Raw genomic sequence first — 25,094 nt, 5'->3', positions numbered from 1 at the left:
AAACACCACATTTCTAAACAATCTTTGGTCAATTAATCCAAATCACTTACTTTTATTTTAGCAAACTGTACATGGAGAAGCACAAATTAATATAGATTTTGTTTTTACACTTTGCACATGTCCTTGTACTAAACTAAATGTGTAGTCTTTAGAGGAAATATCTGCAACTTTGCCAGTTCGTGGTCTTTTTACAACATGAGACATGGAAACTGGCAATTAATACTGTACAAATCTGTAGATACTGCTGCTTAAAAAATAAAATACAGGCCATTGTGTTTATGACCAAGACAAGATAGTTTCATCTTCCAGGCTACAGTGGATTCACAAACTTTCCTTCAAAAACTGCAAAAATGATGAATGACACCATACAATCATACAATGATGACTTTCACTTCAAAAACTTCAAAAATGATGAATGACACCATACAATCATACAATGATGACTTTCCTTCAAAAACTGTAAAAATGATGACTGACACCATACAATCAGAGTGATAGTGTGCAATCAACCTTCCATTCAGTAAATTGCTAGATCTGGCTTTGAGTTGGATGCTCTATTTACAAAAAATGCACAGCTACTTTGAAACTGTATGTACATTCAACAGCTTAAATATTGACTTTGAATAGTCAACAGAAACATATTATAACATAGCAGCACAAACCTCTATTCCATTAAATACAACACCATCAGAATCCAGATTATTTTTCCTCTTAAATTATAAACCTCTTGCAATTTTAACATTCAGGTCAAAAAATTGTATAATATTTCTCAACATGACGTCTGGGCACAATACAATATTCATAAAGCCTCTTTTCAGAATTATCTCATATGTGTGAAGTAAAATTTACTGTTTTTCCGTGGCCACTGCATACAATTCATCTATTTTCTCCTGGTACATCTTCACAACAATGGGCCTTCTCAATTTCATGGTGGGTCCTGAAAAGACAATAAAAGCAAATGAATTTGATCTCAATCTCAAGCTAAAGATTCCATTTAGGCTGAGTAACACCCATACAACAAATAATCTTCAATCGTACAAAATGTACTGAAATATTGTCTGGAATGTGGCACAGACACAATACTTTTCTGATGATAACATGACTTAGATTAAAAGATAAAACTTGATAGACCTCAGCAGTGATTACTTCCTAATAATAGTGCTGGAAGAAAACTAAATAACTCACCCAGTTCTCCTCCAGTGACAGAGAAGTCTCGCTCCAGTATGGCCCATTTCTGAATCTTCTGGGCATTGGACGTTGCTCTGGCATTAGCACGCTCTATGCCCTCCTGAATGGCTTTGTAGATAGCTGGCTCCTTATTGGCGATGATCTCTGACACCTTGGTTGCTGTCACATTGTGCTGCTGGCAGAAGCTCAAAGCCTCGAGGTTCAACTCGTCCGTGGGCTCGCCGTTGTCGTCCACGACACACTGTTGACACAAAGAGAAGGGTCATTGTGTTTGCTTTTATTATTCAATAGCTGTGACTGTGCAGGAACAGAGGCCCGGTTACTTTGAGCGTGAGCAGCATGGAGAGGAACTTGAGCTTGTCTCCTATCAGCATGGCGTTGCTGACGATGGGCACCTCGGCCTTCACTGCATCCTCGATAAGCACAGGAGGGATGTTCTCTCCACCAGCAGTGATGATCAGTTCTGTGCAAAACCAGACAGTTTTATCAGTCCGTCACCTGTTTGCTAGACTATATCCTTGACCTTCCACTTCTGAGATTGCTCCGGTGCCGCAGGAAATTACGGCGGATGCATGTATTTTCGCCGATTTCCTTTAAGTTTTCTGAGAATTTTGAACTCCAGTAGATTTATGAGGTCTATTGTTGACTCTTCCTCAGATCTCTGCTGAGTAAATTGAGACAGCTACATATCTAGATTATCTGTCCAGTCTGAGCTTTCTCTCCCACAACTACTTTACAGCAGGTTTGGTGGAGCTTAGCGACGACTGGGATTGGTTTAAAGAAAAAAATGTCCCCTGTGACTGATGTATTCCTATTTATGACATTACTAGATACAGATGCATCAATGTGTAAACAGCATTATACTCTTGTAGCTGTTGGAGGTCAAGATTGTTGTAAGCACTTTGTATACACAAAGCTTTTGTAGTCCTGTGGTTTTCAACTTGTGGGACCACAACTTACCTTTGATTCTTCCTGTGATGTACAGGAAGTCATTCTGGTCATGCCTTCCAAGATCTCCAGAGTGCAGCCAGCCGTCCTGATCGAGAGCCTCGGCTGTTTTGTCTGGCATGTTCAAGTAGCCCATAAAGATGTGGCGACCCCAGAAACATACTTCTCCACTCCCATCTTCATCTGGGTTCTCCAGCTTCGTCTTGCAGCCTGGCATCAACTTTCCACAGCTGTAGAGACAAATCAACAAGTCAGCAAAAACAATAGTGATCAAAAGTTGCACTACAACTGCACCCCGACTTTGAAGTTTAGTACACAAACATTATATATTATTATGTCAGTAAAATAGTTTGAGATAGAAATATACAAACCTGTCTAATTTGTGAAGAATAAATGAATGTCTGCTTGCAACCCCTCAAGAAAAGTTATAATAATTTAATAATTGCATTTGTGTAGCATTGTTCATGCAAAGGTACACCCCGAAGTGCCTTACAAAACAGGATTAAAAGAAAGAAGTTAGAAGATTAAAAGAAAAGTGTGAGATTAAATTATGGGAACAAAACTGGAACAAACATCACAAACTGATACTACTTTTTCATTCAGAGTGAAATCCATAAAAAATATTGCCAAGTATACTCCAAAGATTTAACATTGTTGGACACTTTTCTTGAAACAACTTGGCATCTACAGTACATTACCCAGAATGCAACTCTGCCGCTAAAAGTTTGGTTTAAGATTTGGATGTTTTTAGCTAGAAGCATCAGAGATGTGGAGCGAGCAACAGAGCTTTGTTAAGCTCACTTCTTTTGAACACCGCACTGCCAGTTTTCTTTTACTTTTCAAACTTCCAAAACAGTCCAAAACACATACTAACGCTGGCTCAAGTAATCTAACTTCTAAAAAAAAATGTGTCAAATCTGTAAAGTTCCCCTGTAACTGATGTTCACTGAGGGAAAATGTTTTCACAGCAACTTGTAGTATTCTTACATCTATATCAGCAACACCTTTTAATTAGAGCTAACACGTTCCATAATGATTTTCTACTGACCTTGTGATTCGGTAACTCTGGTTATCAGAGATGGTGTGTGGGCCGGAGCTTTCACTCATGCCGTATAGCTCCAACAAAGTGATGTTCAGGCTCATGAAGTACTCCAGAGTTTCTTTGGTGATGGGGGCAGCACCCGTGAAGCAGAGTTTGCAGCGGTCTAAGCCCAGCGATTCCCGGACCTTCTTAAAGACCAAATTATTAGCCAGCATGTATCCCCACGGCACGCGATTCTCCCTGTAATCCAAGAGATAAAGTAAAATTGACATTATTAATATTTCTGAGGTTAAAATTTAGATTATAAATGAAGAACTGGGCCCAAAGAGACATTTTCTCTCCTACATTTCTCTGACAGCTGGAGTTAAGCTACTTCACAAATAAAGATTTTACAAACACAATGTCAATATTATAGTATAAAATACTGTATTATGTATAGCGCTTTTCCAGTCTTAACGACTGCTCAAAGCGCTTTTACATCTACAGGAAACATTCACCATTCACACACATTCATACACTGTGGCCGGGGCTGCCGTACAAGGTGCCACCTGCTCATCAGATAAACATTCACACACATTCACACTCCGATGCGCAGCACCGGGGGCAACTCGGGGTTCAGTGTCTTGCCCGAGGACACTTCGACAATGACTGCAGGGGCGGGGATCAAACCGCCAACCTTCCGATTGGCAGGCAACCGCTCTACCACTGAGCCACAGCCGCCCCATATATATTATATATTATTATCATATTATAAATGAAACTATCCAACAGTACATAAAGCAGTTAAAATGTGCTACATGTTTATTCTAACATTTAAATGCTACCTTGTTGTATGTTAAAGCATCAGGAATAGTATTCCAATATGATATATGTAGTAATAATTCTCCCCAACATGTGCTTTTACTTTGATACATTAAGAACATTAAACTGCTCATACTTTTTTTTTTTTTTTTTTTAAATGCTCATATTAGGCTCATTTTCAGTTTCATAAATGTATGAGGTAGAAGTTACATTTTCAAAAAACACTATATTTTTGTTGTACTGCACTGTGCTGCAGCTCCTCTTTTTCTGTTGTGTGTTGAGCACTCTGTTTTAGCTACAGAGTGTGGCATCTCACTTCTGTTCCATCTTTGTTGGGAGTCGCAATCTTGTAGTAGCTAGGTCAGCACTACTAACTAGTCAGTTGCAGGGTATGAGGGCGTGACATGCTAGCACCTAAACGAGACTTAAAATGTGTTTTTCAAAGTCACGCACATTTGTCACGCTGTTTGGTGCAGTTTGTGACGGTGTTTTTTTCTGGAAGTTGTCTCTTTGTGATGGACTTTGTGGAGGCTTGGGGTGTGGCCTTGAACAACTGCCACTTTGCTCGTTTGAAAGACATGGTGTCTGTCTCTAAGGGGAGAGATTCCAGATCCGCCCAGGAGCTTTCATTTTCTTAAAGGCCGAGCAGGATACCCAGGGCTCGGTTTACACTTGTCACCATTTCTTACTAATGGGGGAACATAGGCAGGCTGGGGGAACACATAGTATTGTAAAAAAACCTCATAAAGTATGCCATGGGACCTTTACGTGAAATCTTAAATGTAACCGGGTAGTTTTAAAAAGCTGTATTGCTACATATACTCAAGTAAAAGTATTTCTTCCAATAGACTTTAACAATCATACAGAGAAAATGTGTAATATCAAATATCTACACATGTTTAAAAGGGGTACTGTTATTAACAAATGCCCCTTGACGTGTTCTTGCTGAATTCTAGTACAGGATCCTTACAGCTGTCTCACCCATTCATGACACTGTAGTTGTATTGCAGGCCTATGGACTTGGCCCAGCCCGCCACTGTCCTCTTCATTGGGGTTGCCTTGGCACCGATAGCTTTCATCTTCTCTTGAATCTTCTCCCACACACGAGGAACGCCCAGAAAACATGTTGGACGAACCTCTTTCAGTGTGTTTACTAAGGAGCCCTGGTAAAATGATTAAGGAATATTCAAAATAGGAAACCTTCATAATTAATTCTATGTTTATACAACAGCAGCATCCCTACCTTGAGGGCGTCTGGCTCTGCAAAGTACGTGGTCATAGCAAGCCTAGCACCCATCCATATGTCACACAGCTGGGCTGCCACGTGGCTAAGCGGCAGGTAACTGACCAGCACCTCCTCAGCATGTTTAACATTTGTCATTAAACATGCCGCGTAGGCTGTCCATGTCAGCTGCACAATAGAAAATAGCAAAGGAGTAATCAGAGTTTTCGTATTAAAATGTTTGTCTTGAATCAGCAACAAACTCCACACCAACATCCTCAGCACTCAGCCTAGATCCGTCCCACACATGCACTAAAAAAGGAGCTGAGAAGGTTGCCAGCACTTTTTGTTTGAGCCAAACGTTTTTAGTTTAGCTGTGAGTTTGGGGTGTGTCTTGTTATCTACCAGCCAGTGTTTATAAAAAGGGTAGTGCAGTCTTTTTATCCATTTTGGGAGAATCAGTCATCAAGCAAGCCACAGCTAAAACTTGGTTAGCTCTGATCTTTAAGTCCTTTGGGCTGCCCCAAAAATGGCAGTGAATGGGTTTGGATCAATAACTGTGTCTCATATATTTGAAAAAAAAAAACAACTTAAAGGTCCAATATGTAATATATTTACTGAAAATATTGGAGATGTATTTGAAAGATGGGGACAGTTTAGAGCCCAAAAGGACGCAGAGTTGGCTTTATGTCATTTCAACATTTGTTTCCTTAAATTGAATTATATAGCTAGAGTAACCGAGTTGGTTACTTGCAAAAACAATTAAGAGACATCCAGTAAAGTGATCCCGACTGGTCCTGGCTAATGCGGCCATGCTAACACTGCTAACTGTTAACGTTACTGCGGGGCCACGGCTGTTTACAACGTGTAGCCTGTTCAGCGGCCGTAGTTGACAACGGTGAATAATTTGCAGTGTGTTTAGCCATTGCTGCCGTAATTCTAACATTGTTGAGGATGCTGCGGTCTCAGACTGGCAACTTCCGTGAACTTTGAGTCCGGTGAGGAGGGGGCGGGGGAGACGACTCACTCTATTTATTTGAATTTTAAACACTAGCTGTCTATATTACGTATTGCACCTTTAAAGGGGGGTAGTAAACTGATTTTTGTAATAAAAGTGTCTGGTATGGGTGCTACTTTTCTTACAGTATTTGATGTGTTAGCACACAAGGTACCTTGTGGGAGTTTTAGGGCTCTATGTTGGGACCTCTTCTTCTTTTTATTAATTCATTCAAATGCTGTTGTACCTCCTAAAATTCTGGTTTAGGACAATTGTATTCATGTCACAACAATACAAAATAAGAAAAGGATAGTACCTTGTCTAGATAACTTACGTTGTCATGGCTCAACATGACTCCTTTAGGGTGGCCAGTAGTTCCAGAGGTAAAGATGAGAGTACAGCACTCATTGGCCCGAAGACTGTCAATCACAGCATTCAGCTGCTCATCGGGTACTTCCTCTCCCACCTTCATAAACTCTGCCCACTGTACAAATACAGAGATTATGTTCAAAATAAAAGTGGGTCAAAATCCCTGAACCATGCTAACTGCAGCTGCATAGTGCAGTTTAAAACAGTTGAGTTCAGTCACATTTATCTAATTACAGTTCTTCTACCACAAGTAAGAAAGGTATTGTATTATATTTATTGTTCGGTTTCATTAAGGTGTTTGATGAGTGAACGTACTGTATACAGGAATGGTGCTTTCTGCTGCAGCTCGCCTTTGTACTGGACAATGGCTTTCAGATGAGGGAGTTGATCTTTAACCTGTTGGGAAAGGCAAATTAAACTTAGGCAAGAATGAGGCAATTTTTTTATCTTTGAAAACAGGCACTCTAAGGTCCATTGCAGTTACAAAGCTTCTGACCTCTAGGATTTTTTCAAGTTGTTTCTGGTTCTCTACAACTAGGACGTTGGCCTCACTGCTGGCAGCCACATACTGACAAGCTTCGGGCGTGTTCGTTGTGTAAATTCCTGTTCCCAAACCCCTGTGACACAAATCAGAGAGTAAAAAAATTTATTGAATGCACACATTTCCTTGCATTATTCAGTGTGTATTGTGCTCCTTTCCCTACAGTTTGTATCACAAATAATTACACTTTTTTATAACTTAGTGTTTTTCCATTAATAATTATATTCTTGTCCTGTTTTTATGTAATGAAATGTCCTTATTGAAAAGCACTCTGTGCGTCTTGTAGACATGGTGGAAGACACATGCCCTCTGAATGCCCTTTGTCTCTATAGTTTGTGGTTGTACAGTTTCATGAGGCTGTGTAAAGTATAGCTATGCAGGTCTAGGCAACCTGGAATTCTCACAGTGGTCCCATTCATAGACATAAAACAATGTTCCCGATGGGCAGTCCGGGCCTGCTCATGTATCTGAGGACAATGGGTGGTAACAAGCTTAACACCCACATTATGTTTCCTCAGACTTTAAACTGGTACCTCCCAAACAGGTCTGAGCATAGACAGCATGAGATGGACATGGAGATAAACATGGTCAGTGATATATCAGCAGTGTCGGGGAAAATGCTGCGGCATCTCTACATGGAATTTTATCAACCTTAGTTCACAAAATGGAATCTTACCCAGCAAAGATGCAGCCAACGTCTGAGATGAACCACTCAGGGGAGTTGAATCCTAGAATCCCCACACCATGGTAACGCTCCAGCCCTAACTAAAAGAAGACAAGATTTTGTTTTGTTGTTATTGTTTTTTTTTGTTGATTTATAAATAGCATGTATCTTTAATGACACAAGATCACAGATCTTGTTTCAAAAAACACTCCTTGTGGAATTCAGACATGTCCAAGAAACAGGAGACGTAACTCAAGCTGTGAATTTCACACACCCAGGTGTTAATTTTCAGCAGCCCCTTCCACAGACAATACAGCGAGTGAGTTAGGAAATTATGAGGTACTGTTTATAAAACTGGTGCAAACAGGGAATTGTAGGTTTTGTGAAGCCAAGTCTTGCAATGGTTCATGCAAAGTTCATGTACATGTCACAGAAAGTCCACTACTCTATTGAATCAATGACTTCTTCTACACTAGTTTAGCTTATACATGTAGGATATAGCACACAGTGAAGGCAAAAAGTATTACTCTAGTGATATTTTTTTCATTGTTTTGGCTGTTCTATAGTACACTGGATTTGATGAAACACTGACTTTGACTTTAAAGTACTGACTTTAAGCTTTGATGATGGTCATATTTATATTGGGTGCAGGATTTGTATTTGATGATTTGTTTTCATCCGTAGTCCCCCAGTTGTTTTTTTCAGATTTGTTTTTGGGCCTTTAAGTGCTTTATTATGCAGGATAGCTGAATACGTGAAAGGGAGAGAGAGAGGGAATGACACGCAGCAAAGGGCCCCAGGTTGGAGTAAGGATCTCACACAAACAAAAAGAACAACCAACACTTTTTTACTGGCCAACAGGCTATACATTTGCTGAAGACTAAAATAAAACCATAAAGCCCACAAAGCAAGCAATAAGTAAAGATGGTTGCTGTTAAAGTCTGAGAGAGAATCACTGATGATTAGCTGTCTGTCTTTGGGTTGTATTATTAAATATGATTACCTTATGGCAACATCACATACTTCCATTTAAAGTTTAAGTATGTAAATATGTTATATACAACTAACGTTTTAGCTTTGCTTAGTTTCTGTTCCTTAATTTTGGAGGACTACAGTTTGTATAAAAATCATTACAATTCTTACTTTTTTTTAACCCAAAACGGATGTAAACACCTTTTAAATTGAAGCTAAAAGAAGCCAACATTGGGTGGTTGGGTTGGGTCGGATGCTGTCCAATGACAACAACTTGGACACATACTGTTTCAAAAATATGAGAAGCATGCACAGCTATGTGCAGCTATGCCTGAAATACAGGTGTAACCTGGGAAAGCACATGAAGAGAAAAGTGGGGCATGAGGGTGATACTAGACACGGCAGACAATGGCAGAATAGATATATAATAATTATCTGGGTGAGGAACTGGTAAAAGGGAAGCATACCATGTTGAGGACAGTAAGAAAAAAAACAAGCCAAAGCTTCTGTAAGAAGATAATAATTCACCAAAATATGTTTTATCTAAAGGATTATTTAGGTAGTCAACAAAAAGATGTAAAGTACCTGACACACATTTATCACAATTATCATTAGGTGATAATTTGAATGAAAATCGTTTTCTGGAGGTTTAAATTGCTTGGGTCTAATTGACCCCAACAAATAGGGGTGTTATTAAATGACAAAAGGAGAACAGGATGGTTGATGTTTCATTCAAAACCCAATATGTTGGAGGAGAGAGCCAACATACAAATATGTCTTGATTGCACTGCAGTAAAAGTTTAGTAAAATTTAACAATATAAACAGACAAACCTTTAGGAAACTTTTAGCTGCTGCTCGGCACTGCTCATAGTATTGCCTCCATGTCAGGGTCACCCACTGACCCTCTTTTTTGGAAACCAAGGCTGGATGGTCCCCATACATTCCCACCGTCTCCAGGAACATCTGATGGATGGTCACAGGAGTCTCTGAGGCCGGACCCGAGCCTTCCATCCTCAGCCTCACTGCTTTGTCTCTGCTGGTGCTCCATAGTTGGTCAGCTGGGGCTAAAGTTGTTGGTGCTGTTGCCGTTGAAAGGGGAACTGCCTTGGGCTCTTCTGTATTTGGACAACAGGGACAGCCGTGTTTAGCTGCCATTTATGACAAGTCAAATGCACAGGCACCACACCGTAACACAGCAAGCAATAGAAGAAGAGTCAAGTGTTTGAGAGTGCTGCATAAATCTCTGGACCTCCCCTTTGGGTTTCCTAAACCTGATGAGTCAGACCAACAGGATTTGCAGCTTGTGCAGTGAACAAGGCAATGCCGTGTTGATATCTGACACTAAGCAGGAATGTTCTTGTCTACCTACTACTCAAGTTTTGGTTAGAGGAAATAATGCAGTAGACTTGAGTTACTAAATCAAAAGCATCACAGAAACAATTACACCATTTATGTTTTCAAAAAGTTCCCTTCTGATGTTTACTTTGAATTTTTTTTTTCATGTTACGTACTGTTATTTTCTTTTTCTGCTATTACTCTCTCATCTTAATTTTGAGCTTTACCAAAATAGTATTAATTCTTTTGTTCCTTCCACTTGCATCATTTTTATTTTCTATTCTGCAAAAAGTGAAAAATTGGTTTTATCTTGCTGTCATATGTACATGAACTTTGCATGAACCATGTTCTCAACACTTTAGCATTGATGGTATTTTTATTTTTTTCTGCAAGCGTTTTCATAACGGTCACATATTTCTGTCAATTTATTAAAGATCTTTGTTCATCATTTGACACAGTAAATCATGTGATTTTTATTTATTAGTCTCTTTACTGCATCTTAAAATGCCCACAAGGCTTTTCACACGCACCATTACACTGCTTCAGATCTTATTTTTAAACAGCATACTCTTCCTTCTTAACATGTTACCCTTCCTTCTCCTTTGTAAAACCCAGTATAATCCTATTTCCCCTTTTTATTGTTCTTGGTTAAATTATCCACGAGTACATGTTGCTTATCTGACACACAGAAATACTTCCCTTCAAATGTCAGTGACCTAAAATCTTGTGACTGTTTGAGAGCCTCTCAGACTACAAAAAAAACAAAGAACACCTTTTGATAATGACTAACAAATCATGGTCTTTGCTCCATCCAAACACTGAAATGTGATAACAAAAAGGCTAATTATGGAAAGAAAAAAGAGGCTAAGAACAAAAAGGTTATGCAATGGTGTTTTTGGTCATATGATACTACAACACATCTGCAGCTCCTCCAAAATGTTGCTACAAAACAGATAACAGCAATTTTAGCCTCTCCATTCATTGTGGATGATTTTTAAAACGTACAGTAGTTGTTAGTAAAATGCACAGCGCAGTGACAAATCTTCTGAAATAACGTTTAAATTTGTTGTCAATAAGAAAGACCCCAAATAAGTTCTTTACTGCTCCTTAATCAACACTGAAGTTCAAAGGAAACTTGAACTGGTGGGGAAAAGATCTGCCTGGGCAAACTGTTAAAACTGTGAAAAATATTTTCTTCAAACCCATATAAAAACGTTACTTTATCTAACAATCATTACATCTGATCTACATCTAATTGCATTTGTTTTTATTTTATTGTTGCAAAGAGCTTTGTAAATGTTCTTTTTGCTGTGTTCACTTCCTGTCAATTTATTACCCTGCATAAGTGTCTTGAAAACTCTGCCCTTCATGCAGCTGCTAGTGGCTCTGTTTGGCTTTCGACCTTTCAAAGCGACATTATGTCTATTTATGACCCTTTTTCACAAGTTGCATGTTTCAACATATATGTGTTTAACTAGTGATGCTATCCTCTCAGATTGTATCATTTGAATCATTTTTAGAGACCCGAAGAGGTAAAACTATCCAGAATTTCACAATAAAAGACATAAGAAAAAGTAACTAAATTTGTGAAGTAGCAATATATGCTATATATTTCTTATTATTTCTTATCTTGTTAATCTTACAAACACTCAGATTTGTCTTGGAGTCTTTTGGAACTTCTGTGCTCAGCACTCAGCCTATCCTAGACTTCTTACCTAATGAAAGTCCTTCAGTGGTTTTCTCCATCTCAGATGTTGAACTGAGCAAGGCTTCGGGGGCTCCTCCGTTATGTATGAGAGTGGAGTGGGTCTTTAAATTTGTGCAGTCTGACACAGTTTGTGCCTTTTGGGTAGACGTGCTGTGGATAGACATCATTCATTTAAATAGTTTAAAATCAAATGGTCCTAAGAAGATCAAATCTACATGATTTGTTTTTGTTCTCTCCCACTTTGGTACATGCATTATTGTACATACCTCTCAGCTTTACCATCCATGACTGCAACACCATTGCTCCTAACCAAACCCTTTTCCACATTCATCTTGTATTTGCTGGAATAACAGAGAAAACTATCTTAAATGGACATGAAGGAAAATTAGAATTAAAAACACTTTAGTTATCCTCCACTGAGGATCCACCACGCAGATAAGATGATCTACTATGAAACGGCACCCCTCTGTAATTTATACAGGACTGACATTTACTAAAGCCATTGCAACATGACAAACCCAACGCAATCGCTGAATGTCTAAACTTTGAGAATTGTGGCAGAAAGCATTGGGGCATCTTATCTATTAATACTCTTTAACCCATATAATCGCACTTGAAGCAACTCAGTCACTATTTGATTTAAGTTAACTAAGTAACTAACCAAAGTTTAAGGTATTAAACAAAATGTTATTTTTTTTAGCATGGATCTGTGAAGGCTTTTTGGACACTCTTGTGTATGTAATGCAGATAGTGAAATAATGCCATCTAGTGTGTAAAAGATTCTACTACTGTGTCTTATGGACACAAGGTGGACTTCACTTAACTAAGGCGCACAGTACTCATACCTATACCTTTCTATTCTACTCTTTATCTTCCTATGTAGTACTGCTCAGTAAAAATCCTGCAAGATTTCACTTAAGTATAAAAGTATTAACAGCAAAATGCACTTGAAGTATTTAAGTAAAAGAACTCTTTGGGCAGAATGAAACCGTCCAGAGTTACATTCTAACACAGTTAGAATATTATTACTACTGTTTTAACACAGCATTTTAATGTTACAGATGGTGGTATTACATGCAGTATTTTAATCATATGTTTGTCAAATCTTAATCTGTAAAGTAACTTAAACTGTCAGATAAAAAGCACAATATTTCCCCCTAAAATGTAGTCGAGTAGAAGTACAAAGAACCAGACACTTTAAATACTCAAGTAAAAGTATCTCAAAACTGTATTTACTGTACTTCAGTTAATGTACTTAGTTACTTCCCAACACAACATATCTCAGGATAAGTTTCTTGTAAAATTGTATAAGATAAAGATCTGTCGACCCAGCAGAATCTTCGTCTGCCCTCTAGTTTTTAAGGTAACTTTGGTCAATTCTTTTCTGGACCAAAGTTCATACGACTTACAAAACTACAGTGTGGCAATATGAAGTATGTGTACTACAGTGGCAATGGCAAAGCTTTTGCTCTATATTATGCAAATATAATATTTATGTGCCCTGTAGTGCACAAAAGTAGATTTAAATCATGAGAATAACTTGGATTTGTACACTGTACATACCCAGAAAGGAAATGTTACTTTTGAATCTTCTAAAATCTTAAATTAAATTATAAAACAATCAATCAACAAAAGCAGAGAAAAAACGAGCTGTAACATGTCAGTAAACAAAGATTTTCTATCTGCTTCTTGGTTTTTAAATCCTCATACAGTCAAGCAACTTATGACAACATAAGACACCTCACACAAGTCTTTTCCTACCTTCTTCTCTGTCACAGCTGATTGACAGCGGCTGTCAGGTGCAGGACAGACCTAGATCGACCTTTGCACGACACAGGTGCTCGACTGTTACCCCCTGGAGGAAATATCATCCTTTAGTGGATGCCAATGATCAGAGCTTTCAGGACTTGCGCAACCCACCTGCAGCCGAGGCCATGTCAACCAGTTAAAGATCCAGCAACAAGTATGTTCAAAGGTTTTGGCTTCTCGGGGTTAGGCAGACCTGAAACTTGACACACAAACAGTCTGCAGCTGGTAAAAATCTTCTTTGTTTAGATTAATAATACTAGCAGACAACTGATGGTGCTGGCAGGTCAACACATTTAACAGTATGAAGCTTGTCCAGGGTATTATCCCAGATCGACCAATGAAGACAAGTCTTTATCAGCTATGCATGACAAGGCATGTCAGCAAAAATAATGACAAAACCAGATTAGTTATCTCAGGTTTAAGAGGTGAGATAAGACTTGGAACCATAAAAACTGTTTTTCAACGCAGGAAAAATACTTGGGCAACTCTGTGTGAGACTTTTTCTACCAGAGTGACACATCAAAAAAATAAGTGTCAAGATGTTTGCAATATGCACTAAACTGAATTAAATAATTTAAGACTTTTTCCTGAAATTGTGTTGGACAGCTTTTGCAGTCTCAATTTTTTTTTTAACTCTTCTCGGCCTACGTCAAATTATTTGTGATTGGTTTAAAGTGCACAACAGAATTTGGTAATGGACGATGATTGGCAGCAGTTTAAATGTCCAAAAATCAAGCTCTGTATTCTTGTAACATGTCATTAATGCAGCCCTTGTTTCTTCTTTTCTGCTTAGCTACACATGTCTGTCTGTCTGTCTGTCTGAAAGCTGTGTTCAAGGAGGTGACATTGTTTAATAAGTAAATATAGAGGAAAGTTTAACCCTCCCCATTCTTAAATGACCCACGGTTACTTTGCTCGTGGACACCAAGGTCATTTAGTCACACCACATCTGTCTAGACTCCAACCCTTGCTTCCAATATCTGGACACACGCCATCTGTTGGGAATGGTTAGTGAGGGGATTAATCAGTGCCAGCAATTAAATATTAATTTTAAATCATGTGCCCTAAAACAGGGTTCTCAGTTTAAACATGTTTTTCAGAGAGAACTACAGCCATTTCTATGTAAAAATACATAGTTTAATTACTGATAAAACTATCAGAAATAAAGATTTTTTTTAACTTAACTGTACAAAATCCTTTGCTACTTAGTAGTGCTTAATCAAAAAAGTGTATCTTGAAGAACAAATGTTGAATAACACAAGAATATTACTACTCTAAATAAAGTGTATTCCACTAAGTTTTTTTGGTATACATCTATATTTCAATGTGTATATTATGTGCATAATTGTTAAAACTGTTATTCTAGATTTGATCATTTGAGTTGACATTTATTGTTTGTCTCATTTTAAGGATTTTTTTTTAAATCAAATATTGATTTGTTAAATGTCAATAGGTATTTTGAGATTAGGTTTCCCTTTTCGATTTGTTGCTACATTCTCTTGCTTTATATTATAAAGATGGGTTGTTTAACATTGAATTTGATGATCCACAATACCTCCAGAACTTGTTGCTGCAGACGCTAGACAACGTCTGATTAAAGAACTGCGTTGATTTTTCAACTTTCCAACTACTTTACGGTCTTTATTTGCAGCCATTTTAAACATATTGACTTCATTTTTACATCAAGATATTTACATTTTGTTCATGGTGAAGGGAGTTTTTGTACAGAAGGATTGAATGAGAACATGAACTACACTCATCAGATATCAAGCCATGCTCTTGGGATTAAATGCATAAAAGAAGGCTGTAAGACGAACAGACTCATGAAACCATTAGCCTGGCGGCCATGTCATCTGTCTTCCTCCCAGGACGTGGATGTGAAGGTGGTAAACTGACTGAGCACCGTGCTTTCCGTCGTTGATCACTGCAGAGGGCAGAAAACATACCCAGAATTTAGAAGTTAAGTTAATAGACAGCCTGTATTTTCACATACTATGTCTTTAAGCCCATAGCTGTAACTTACCCACTCTATATCCTTCATTTAGAGATTCTTGCTTTGCCACATTTTTGGCAACCACCAACAAATGTCCTAAGAGCTGAAAGTAAAAAGAATTTTTTTTGAAAAAGGAGTGCTGAAGACATGATTTGCATTGCTCCAATAAAATCGACTCGTGTCAGAAAACATAAAATGCAGTTGGTTTATTTAAAATTTCAAACTAATAATAAACAATATGCAACCCTGTTCCTTTGCTTCGTGTAAATATGTTCTGTCAGCGGCCTATGGTGACAGTGACAACAAATAGATTTTATATGCCCAACAACTGGTCATGAGGGTTAGCTGAGAGCTTGTTGTGTGGAGTGAGCATGTCCTCCGGGTGGATGTTCAAGGATTTTCAGCTGTTCCAGTTTTGTCCCACAGTCCAAAAAAATGATTTAATTTGGGGAATACGTTAACACTTCTGTCACATATGTTTGTTAACTTCTGGTCTGATGTTATATTCTTAATGGCTTGGACAAGGCCCCTTAGTTTCAATTAAGGGAAATGAAATGCTGTTACATACAGGTATATGTTAGATTGTGGTGTGCTTATTACTTTGGGGAGACAAAAGTTCATGAAGAGATGCTTTTCTTAGTTTGGTGTAAGAACTTAACTGGCCTCTACAGAGCACTGGGATCGACTCCGTCCAATACCTTTGGCTTTATTTGGACAGGCCTTATCCTCCAACATCAGGGTCTGGCCTCACTAACGCTCTTGTGGCTGATATAGAAGCAAATCCCTACTTAAATCTTTCAGAAAACCTTCTTAACAAAATAGCAACAGATAATGGAAGGATGTGCAAAAATCATATATGGGTGTCCTGTTTGGGTGCCCACCAGTGTATGTGGTTGTCATGGTGTTCACCCAATCTCTCACCTCTCAAACCCTGAACAGGATCTGCAGTTATGAGAAAATGGATTGATACACTTACCACTACATCATCAGCTTTGGCCTCACTAATCCTGGGAATAGGGACCCTTGGAATAACCAGGAAGTGAACAGGGGCCTGTGGGCTGATGTCCCTGAATGCCAAACACTGATAAACACAAAAAGAAAACTTTATCTCAACAATCACATGTTGATTAATCTCCGCCAAATGAGATAACATGTTTTGAAGAGGTTTATTGTTTACCTTTTCATCTTCATAAATGATATCTGCAGGGATGCTTTTGTCAATCACTTTGGAGAAGATGGTTGGAGCTGGGGAGCCATACTTCTTGCTTGCCTCCTCTGCCAGTCTCACCTCGTCACTTTTGGAGCACAGTGGCCTCTACAGGTTAGAGAGACGCATCACACGGAGAAAATGAAATGCTTTGAGCTGATAGCATAAATACAGTATAGACAAAACAATGTATGAGAGCACACAATAAACCAAACATGTGGTGCAACCAGGGCTGGTTGTGAAAAGGCAAAGCTGCAGTTAACGAAAAGAAAATGCTTATGAAAATGAAAAATTAATTATTGGAGCAGCTACCTCGGCTTGACAAACACGGTTCAACCGCTTGAGGTGAGGCGTTCTGGTCCCGATTAACTGCGTCCTTAAAATCTGACGAAAAAACATACCAGCAATACTAATGTTTCCGAAGTAAATAATTTAAGTTTACTCGTTTTTCAACACAAAACTAACGTTACACGGTCAAAGTCTTTTTCACAAACTCGCTGCACTTCACTGCACGCGAGTATTTTTTTTCTAGGATTGCAAAGTCATGTCCCGCCCTACTCTTAATCGGTTTCTGATTGGCTCATCCGGATATCCTTACATCAAGAACCAACCTCTGTTGCCCATGCATTCACTATCCTAGAATCTTTTTGGCGTACGTTTGTGTTGCCTTTATGCACTCATTTGTAACGTTTATTTAGGCTGTCCTGAATCACGCATTGAATAATACGACTTGTCTCCATTTACATCTAGGCTATTGAGAATTGGCACACTGCTCAGGAAGTATGAAGTTGTTTTAAATCAATTCATAAAGGGGTAATTTGATTAACAATGTTAGCATTAAAATGCAACTCAGGTGCAAAACTTAATTAAAACGTATTTTATTGGCCAAAAGGTTTTCCCATCATTTATTAGACATGACTTAATTGCTCACCGTCTCCAATTTTTACAGCTGATAGTGTACATTTAGCCTTCTGTCTTTTTATTTATATCATAATGTTGAGTTAGTCTCAAACTTACGACATTTTAGAGTGCCTCGAAAGGAGGCATTTGTGTATGGGTACAGGGGTCGCTTCAAGAGCGTCAACGTTTTCTGATGCTGACTATGATGCTAACATTAAATACACGTAAATCATATAATATTGCCATAAACTACAATGCTCACTTAATTAATTTAAATAATTATTATATACTAACTATTTCTGCGTTTGTCAGTCCATACGTTGATCTTTAGCCAACTATAACACTGTTGTCGAATATGATTACATTATGACTTTTTGTGAATTAGGGGGCGCTGTTGTAGGAAACTGCTAGTCTAACGTTAAATGTCAACAGAAGAAAAGGTCACACAAGAAACATGGCGGCCCGCACGCGACTGCCCTTGCTGTTTCCCAAAAACCTACCGCCGTTCCGAAACCAAAGGTTTCCCCACACCGAGGCTGCGGGCAGGGAGCCCACGTATCCCCCCATCGTTCCCTCTCTCGCGGCCAAAAGCAAATCTGCCCGGGTTCGACAGGTACAGGAACAGGTACAGAAGATATGTGCCTCTCCCGTGGAGGAGAAGCTCTCCCTCATCACTCGCATCCAGCGGAAGAAATTTGTGGTATACCCTCAGACTTTTGCACTGAATGCAGACAGATGGTACCAGCATTTTACCAAGACCGCATATGTCCCGGGCCTGCCGGAGAGATTCGCCCTGGACCCGGAGAAGAGGACCGGTGTAGAGGAGGAGGAGAGCTCGCTGCCAGCCGCAGCAGCTCCTCAAACCACAGTACCGAGGATTGAAATTGATGCGTTCGCGGACATCCGCTCCTTGGTTACTCATGTGATTTTACAAGAGCACTGGCACATGAAGAAACGCAAACCATTTCTGTACAGAGAGCAGGAGCAGATGGTTGGACCTTTTCTGAGAAACCTAGTGACTGGACTCACCTACAGTCTGGCCAAATACAACCCACTGCTCCCCCTCTCCAGTCTGGGTAGGAATCACTGATTTGGCACCAGTCAAACTGTGGAGAATTTAGCGGCTTAACCTTAAAACCACATTTGGAGTTATATTATGAATGTGGCTGGTTAGTTTGATATATGGACCAGTAAACATGGTGTTATCCTTATTTGTACTGATCAAATAGAACATTTTTGACTCAAGATCTCTACACCAAATATGTGACATGATTGATATTGGTTTGGATAACATATTAACTTACATAAGTTCACTTTGGTGCTGAAGCGATTCATCTGCTAGTCTATCAAAAGAAAGTTACATGACAACAACTTGCTAATTGATTAATCGTTAATCGTAATTTATAAAGCAAAAATGCCAAACATTTGCCTGTCAAGCTTCTCAAATGTGAGGATTTGCTGCTTTTCTCTGTTTTGTAATATTGTAGATGGAATATCTTTGGGGTTTTGAACTGTTGGTTAGACAAAAAAACAATTTTTCTTTTACAAGGGGAGATGATTTAACAAAAACTGTAATGGGAATGATAATTAGTTGCAGCCCTATATCATTTAACAGTAACTGTGGTGTTGGCATAACAAAGACAGATCATGTAAATCTAGGGCAGGGGTTTGTTACAAAAAAAAACATTGAGGGTTGGCGGGACACATTTCAAGATAACATGTCAACCTAAATCCTTCACAGTATCTATTTTCAGTTCCCAGTAGCAGTATTAGCGTAAATTCTTACATGTATTTTTTTGACAGACATGACTTTTGAAACTTTGTGAGTCTTATGATTTGTGTTTCTCTGTCAGATATTGATCCCCAGGTAAACTTTTACTGGAGACGAGGGCAGAGAATCATCCCAAAGGGGCACCGGAGAGGCCGGCAGGAGCCAACCAGGTTTCAGATCGATGACAAACCGCACAGCCAGATCAGGATAACTCAACAACTGCCGCAGGTAGACATCATTCTCTGACTGCAGAGTTTATGTATTTAACTCTTGTGTTGTCTTCCCGTCAACCATAAACTTGTCTTTTCCAAAATAGAAAATTAACCTTTTTTTTGCACTTTTCTGATGTTTTCGTCACTTTTTCTGATGTATTTGTCAAATTTTTTTTATGCTTTTGGAGCTTTTTTTTTCTTTCGGTTTTACACTTATTCTTAGAATTCATGGTCAACAAACCTCAATTATATGAAATTTATACAAACGTTTTTAGTTTAAAAGGCAGAAATTATGAATTATGTTGACTAATAGTTAGAATCACAGGATGTTGAGTGGATCACACATGGTTATTTGTCAAAGTTTATAAAAGTGCTATATACAAATGCTATAAGATTTAAAAAACAACCGAAAAATTCAGTGGTAGTAATCGTTAATTTTACATCGTATGGAACCACCCATGTTATTTTTGGGCAATTTGGTTAAAAGAAATCCATATTTCTGCTGCAAAACACTCAAATTTCACATGAGGACCACACAAGGGTTACAAGAACAGTGTTTTATAAATTTAAACACCTCTGTCGGGGTTTCATACATAACCATATCATCAAATAATCTCAAAGCAAATCATTGCACAGTATTGAAGGAAACAAATCATTTGAACAAACATACAAACACTGAAGGATCTTATAAAATGTTACACAACTTGAGCGTGACACACTTCTGTGACGCATCAGATACTGAAATATCAATAACAGGTTCTACTTAATGTTGAGCATTCATGTGATTTTTTTTTGTTCTGATCATGATTCGATGTTTAAATTTCTCTTAGTTCACCTCGCTGGAGGCCTCTTCTGCAGCTGAAGTTCCAGAGGTTACATTTGCTCCCAACCTGATGCCCCTGTTCAGAAGACAGTATGACAACAATATCTTTACAGGTAACATAAGACGGTAGTCGCAGCCACTTGCTCTTACCTCATTCAGATTACGTGATTTTTGGAGCAGCCCGACGGATATAAATTAAACATGTGGTATAGGAGTTAAATTCTCATTCAGTTACCTCTTGTTGCCACTAGGGGGCCCCAACATGCATCTATTCAGGGTCATTCAAGAACAAGAAGTCTAAACTGCATCACTGTCATTGTCTCCATTGTCCATAAGATGGTTGTTTTTCTTGTTTTTGCTTTTAACATTTCCACTCTAATATTATGTAATAATACAAACAACTGTAGTCTTGGAGTTTTTTTGTTTTCTTGTATACTGTCTGCCTAGTAAAGTGTTATCCCGTCTCCATACTTTAATAACACATTCCTTAATATGCAGCAGCAGAAAAAAAATTAACGTTCTAGCTGCGACAATTGATGATTTTCTATAAAAGTGAATCTGCCGATTGTTTTCTTGATCAATCAGTTAGTTGTCAATAAAACAGCAAAAAAAAACATTAAAAATGGGCATCACAATACCCAAAGTCAAGTTGAGGGTATCAGTATTCTTTTTTTCTTCTGAAAAACCTACCTAAACATACTCAATTTACTGTGATATTAGACAAGAAAAAGCAACACATTCTTACATGCGAGAGAGTCCAACCAATGTTTAGCATTTTTGCTTGAAAATTGACTTAACCTGCTGATTAGTTCTGCTTAAATAATTGCAACCTTTTTTCTGGCAAAGACGATTCACTGACGCAGTAATATAACACGTTATAAATAAAATCTTGGTAATATACACGTTTTTTTAAGAATTATTATTTATTATCATTTCCTGTTGCTGTATTAAGCAGTTGAGATGACTGCAGAGACAGATACATTTGCAAGATAGACATTCTTTTTAGGAGTTATTTAGCTGGGTTGAAGCGAGCTGTCCCGTCACTGTTCCCGTGGTCAGAACCAGAAACGGTACGAACAACATCTGTATCCAATCAGGTGACCGTACGTCAGGGTGGACGGTGTGTACCCGAGCTGTTGCCAGACATAAACATGTCGGGATTGAATGTTTAGGCTTGCTACACGTAAACATCATTGCCATTTATTAGCCGTGGAAAGTAACTATGCCGTACTTCAATATAACTGTAAGGTACTCTTAATTGAGTATCCTACTTGTCTATTGTACGTTTTGCTTCACTATTTTTGTAGCTTTAGTTACATTGCATATTCATATTAATTATACAAAATATAACAAAAGAGAAGCATTTCCTTCTCTCAGGTTTAAGTTAAACATTTCCTCTTGATCTCATCAACAGGTGCCAAGTTACCAGACCCGGCATGCTACGGTCACACCCAGTTCCACCTGGTTCCCGACCGGTACCACAGAGACCGGATGGCTAGGAAGCAGCAATCTGATCAGGTGGAGGTCTTCCTCAGAGCCAATGCACTTGCCAGCCTCTTCGCCTGGACAGGAGCTCAGGCCATGTACCAGGGTGAGTTATCAACCCAGGAAAGAGACACAAGATGCACACAGCTTTTGATACAGTATATCATTTTTAGTGGTAGATGATTCTAGTTTTGTCTTCCTTTTTTCCTTGTACTGAGAAAAAATACTCACTTATACGTATGTAATTAAAATCCAAGTATACAACATGGAGACTGGTGGCGCAAAGTAGGGCCATCAAGTAAGCCTTTGAGACATATTTGCTCTTTCAGGCTTTTTGTTTGACTTCAAAGTCGTCATCATCATGAGTAGGTAGTAGTGTAGGGAAAGAACAGATAATACCAGGAAATATTCTTTTGTCCTTTTTTTTATAACAATTCTTATAAATATAAGTCAATCTCCTGGTTTCTTAACATTTTTATATACACATTTTTATTTCTGTGTCTGTGTTGTTGTAGTGGCAGAAACATCCTAATGTCACCATTTCTACATTTGTTTATATTTGAACTCTTTTAAAGGGGGACTTTAACCTGATGGATGAATCAGTGTTCATACGTCTTCTCACCTCTGTAGGTTTCTGGAACCACGAGGACGTCACCAGGCCTTTCGTGTCCCAGGCTGTGATTACAGATGGAAAGTTCTTCTCCTTTTTCTGCTACCAGCTCAACACAGTGGCCCTCTCCGTGGAGACGGATGCCAACAACCCCAGAAAAAACCTTTTGTGGGGCACAGAGAGCCTGCGACTGTACGAGAGCGTGCAGGACGGAGCGGTGGTGGGTCTGAACGACGAAGTGGTCAAGCTTCTGGTTCAGTTCCTCGTGAACCAGCCGTAGAATTTTCTTTAAGTTTCCGTTTTTGAAAAATGCTTGAGTCGGTGTTGCACATGGCGTTGAAAGATGCAAGAAATCAAAAGAGCTCAACATGGCGGACAAGGGAAAGTTTGTTAGATTGTGTAAAAAGGAATTTTCAAAAAAGCTGCTGTTAAACTGGCTTCGTATAAAAAAAAAACTTCACAATATACTTAAAATTGACTGCACACAGAGCATTATTGTGCAGACTGTATTTATGCAAAGTAAATTCATGCTTTTCAAATATAAATCTTGTGTGTTTGTCAGTGCTTACTACTCTTTCTACATCTTTTTACTCATGCACCCACTTCTCTTTTAAAAAAGTATGACTAATGCTATTTAGCATTGCGCTCCTGTAACATTGACTTAAGAAAAAGGACAAAAATTGATGCAGCAGAACTAGAGATATCAACTTTTATTCTTCACATTTTTTTCCTTGTTCCTCTGGAGCTTCAACAAAAGTATGTTGGTGTTTATACAATTATTTTCACATAAGACCTGTAGACAGAAAACCCTGTGGCATTCCCCTTTAAGTAAGCTCTGTCTCCATATCCGCTTACACAAAGGCTTGGTAGTTATTCCAGGCAGTGACTTGTGTAGTTTCAATTTGGATGTTAACAAATACTTTGGTACACCTTGTAGGTTAAGTGCAGGTTTACAACTAAAGACAGTTGAAATCAATCAGAAAGGCATCATTTGGGGAAATACTACCTTTCTGACTACCTTCTAAAACATTAAAATGAAAAACACAAGCATCTGCATATAGGATGATACATCTTGATGTACACATCATTATAGTAACGTACAGAATGTTAGCCACGTATTACTGCAAGGACAAACTAGAAAGGGACAAAAAGTCATTGCAATCCCAGTATAAATAGGTAAGTGTATTTTAAGAGTGCAAGGCACTGCTCACAAACTATTATGCATAGGCCTTACCAAAAGTAAAGTGCTTTAAATTGTTACCCAAAAGAAAACCCACTTCCTTTTTGAGAAAGAGGTGTCAACAGCATAGCAATGCATGGCAGTTTTTCCACAGGAAGTGGGTGCATATTAAGCTGGAACAAGGGGAAAAAAATGAAAAGTGCTTTGCTCTTTTAGCTATCACAACAGCACTGTTATTTAAAAATTATAAAAACATCTTCCAGTGTTTTAAAGTTCAAATTGAAATCTAGAAAGGCTACTTGTGCGTGAATTAAAGGTATGATTATCAAGTGTTGGTTATTGCACATTGTTTTGTGAACATACTCAAATAGTTGCGGAGATATTGCTTTACAGCTCTATAATTCACATCTTAACACAAACAAACAACAGATTTGAAAGCACATAAAGATCTGTTGAATTTGCAGTCTTTAAACTTTCCGCTGTCTCATTGAAGACCCTTCCTCTGGTTTGTTATTTTCTCCTTGTGTCCTAATGAGGGAATGAACATGTGCATCATAAAAAAACTACAAATATAAACATTAAAACACCAAAACTTTTCTTTAGAGAATTTAGCACCATAATCATAGTACTTACAGTGTGTTAGTTTGGTCATTCATCTCTTTACCTGAGAAAAAGACAGATGATTTCAAGTTAAAATATAACAAGCAATACACACAAACATGAGAGGATCCGTATGATGTCTGAATACCTGCTGTGTAGTTTTTCTTGGACTGATATCTCTCGTAGAACAGAATGGCGGCGACCAGAACGATCACCTCGATCACTATGGCTATGAAAGGTTTCAGAGGCTCCTTAAAGTTGATGACCTTTAGCAGTGGTGGAAGAAGTGTTCAGACTTTTCACTTAAGGAACAGTAACAGTGTAAGAAGGAAAAAATACTACATTTCAAGTAAAAGTACTGCATTCAAAACCATCCAGGAGGATTGTCATCTATATGTACTTAAAGTATATAAAGTAAAATGTCCACTATTTTATTGTATGAGGTGTTTAAGGTGGAGTTAGTATTATCTACTTCAAATACACTTATAAGTCTAAGGTTCCCAACCTAGGGTTTAAGCTCCCTCCAAAATTTCCCACAATAAATCAGAGTGCTCGTGCGATGATTAACACAGTAGAAAAGAAGACAATATTGGAGATTTTTGTGTCTTTGGTTTTCCAACTGTTGAGCAAAACCAGCTAAAAAGGGGAAATCTGTTTTTGGTGTATCTACAAACAATTAAAACATAAAAAGTGACCCATGGCAGACACTGCATATA

General features: G+C 38.4%; 4 protein-coding genes across 4 annotated transcripts in view; 1 reads left to right on the top strand and 3 right to left on the bottom strand.

Moving 5' to 3' along the window:
* Positions 1 to 487: 487 nt before the first annotated feature.
* Positions 488 to 13,848, bottom strand: LOC117944677 (long-chain-fatty-acid--CoA ligase ACSBG2-like). The gene is made up of 16 exons (XM_034871711.1): positions 13,709 to 13,848; positions 13,550 to 13,643; positions 12,055 to 12,129; positions 11,796 to 11,938; positions 9,577 to 9,860; positions 7,785 to 7,873; positions 7,064 to 7,184; positions 6,883 to 6,963; positions 6,533 to 6,682; positions 5,223 to 5,390; positions 4,961 to 5,142; positions 3,185 to 3,418; positions 2,149 to 2,366; positions 1,512 to 1,651; positions 1,186 to 1,429; positions 488 to 937 (listed from the first exon to the last, which is right to left on the bottom strand). Exons 3-16 carry the CDS (start codon positions 12,117 to 12,119, stop codon positions 846 to 848), a joined length of 2,211 nt encoding a protein of 736 aa, XP_034727602.1. The 5' UTR covers positions 12,120 to 12,129; positions 13,550 to 13,643; positions 13,709 to 13,848; the 3' UTR covers positions 488 to 845.
* A 1,370-nt stretch (positions 13,849 to 15,218) lies between these two features.
* On the bottom strand, positions 15,219 to 17,370 carry hint2 (histidine triad nucleotide binding protein 2). Its single transcript, XM_034871715.1, has 5 exons — positions 17,110 to 17,370; positions 16,768 to 16,905; positions 16,567 to 16,671; positions 15,621 to 15,693; positions 15,219 to 15,521 (listed from the first exon to the last, which is right to left on the bottom strand). The coding sequence occupies exons 1-5, from the start codon at positions 17,194 to 17,196 to the stop codon at positions 15,430 to 15,432; spliced, it is 495 nt and encodes a 164-aa protein (XP_034727606.1). The 5' UTR covers positions 17,197 to 17,370; the 3' UTR covers positions 15,219 to 15,429.
* A 731-nt stretch (positions 17,371 to 18,101) lies between these two features.
* On the top strand, positions 18,102 to 23,138 carry mrps30 (mitochondrial ribosomal protein S30). The gene is made up of 5 exons (XM_034872655.1): positions 18,102 to 18,773; positions 19,551 to 19,696; positions 20,511 to 20,616; positions 21,918 to 22,094; positions 22,619 to 23,138. Exons 1-5 carry the CDS (start codon positions 18,152 to 18,154, stop codon positions 22,876 to 22,878), a joined length of 1,311 nt encoding a protein of 436 aa, XP_034728546.1. The 5' UTR covers positions 18,102 to 18,151; the 3' UTR covers positions 22,879 to 23,138.
* A 144-nt stretch (positions 23,139 to 23,282) lies between these two features.
* emb (embigin) overlaps positions 23,283 to 25,094 on the bottom strand; it is a 5,647-nt gene continuing 3,835 nt past the window's right edge. Inside the window, exons 7-9 of the mRNA XM_034872658.1 lie at positions 24,527 to 24,644; positions 24,412 to 24,442; positions 23,283 to 24,306 (exon numbers count right to left, since the gene is read on the bottom strand). Coding sequence (XP_034728549.1) covers positions 24,246 to 24,306; positions 24,412 to 24,442; positions 24,527 to 24,644 — 210 coding nt within the window. The 3' untranslated portion in view covers positions 23,283 to 24,245. The remainder of the gene's footprint in view (positions 24,307 to 24,411; positions 24,443 to 24,526; positions 24,645 to 25,094) is intronic.

This window comes from Etheostoma cragini, chromosome 5 (genome assembly GCF_013103735.1).
Source record: "Etheostoma cragini isolate CJK2018 chromosome 5, CSU_Ecrag_1.0, whole genome shotgun sequence".
NCBI lineage: Eukaryota > Metazoa > Chordata > Actinopteri > Perciformes > Percidae > Etheostoma > Etheostoma cragini.
This window is presented reverse-complemented; position numbering and strand designations above follow the sequence as displayed.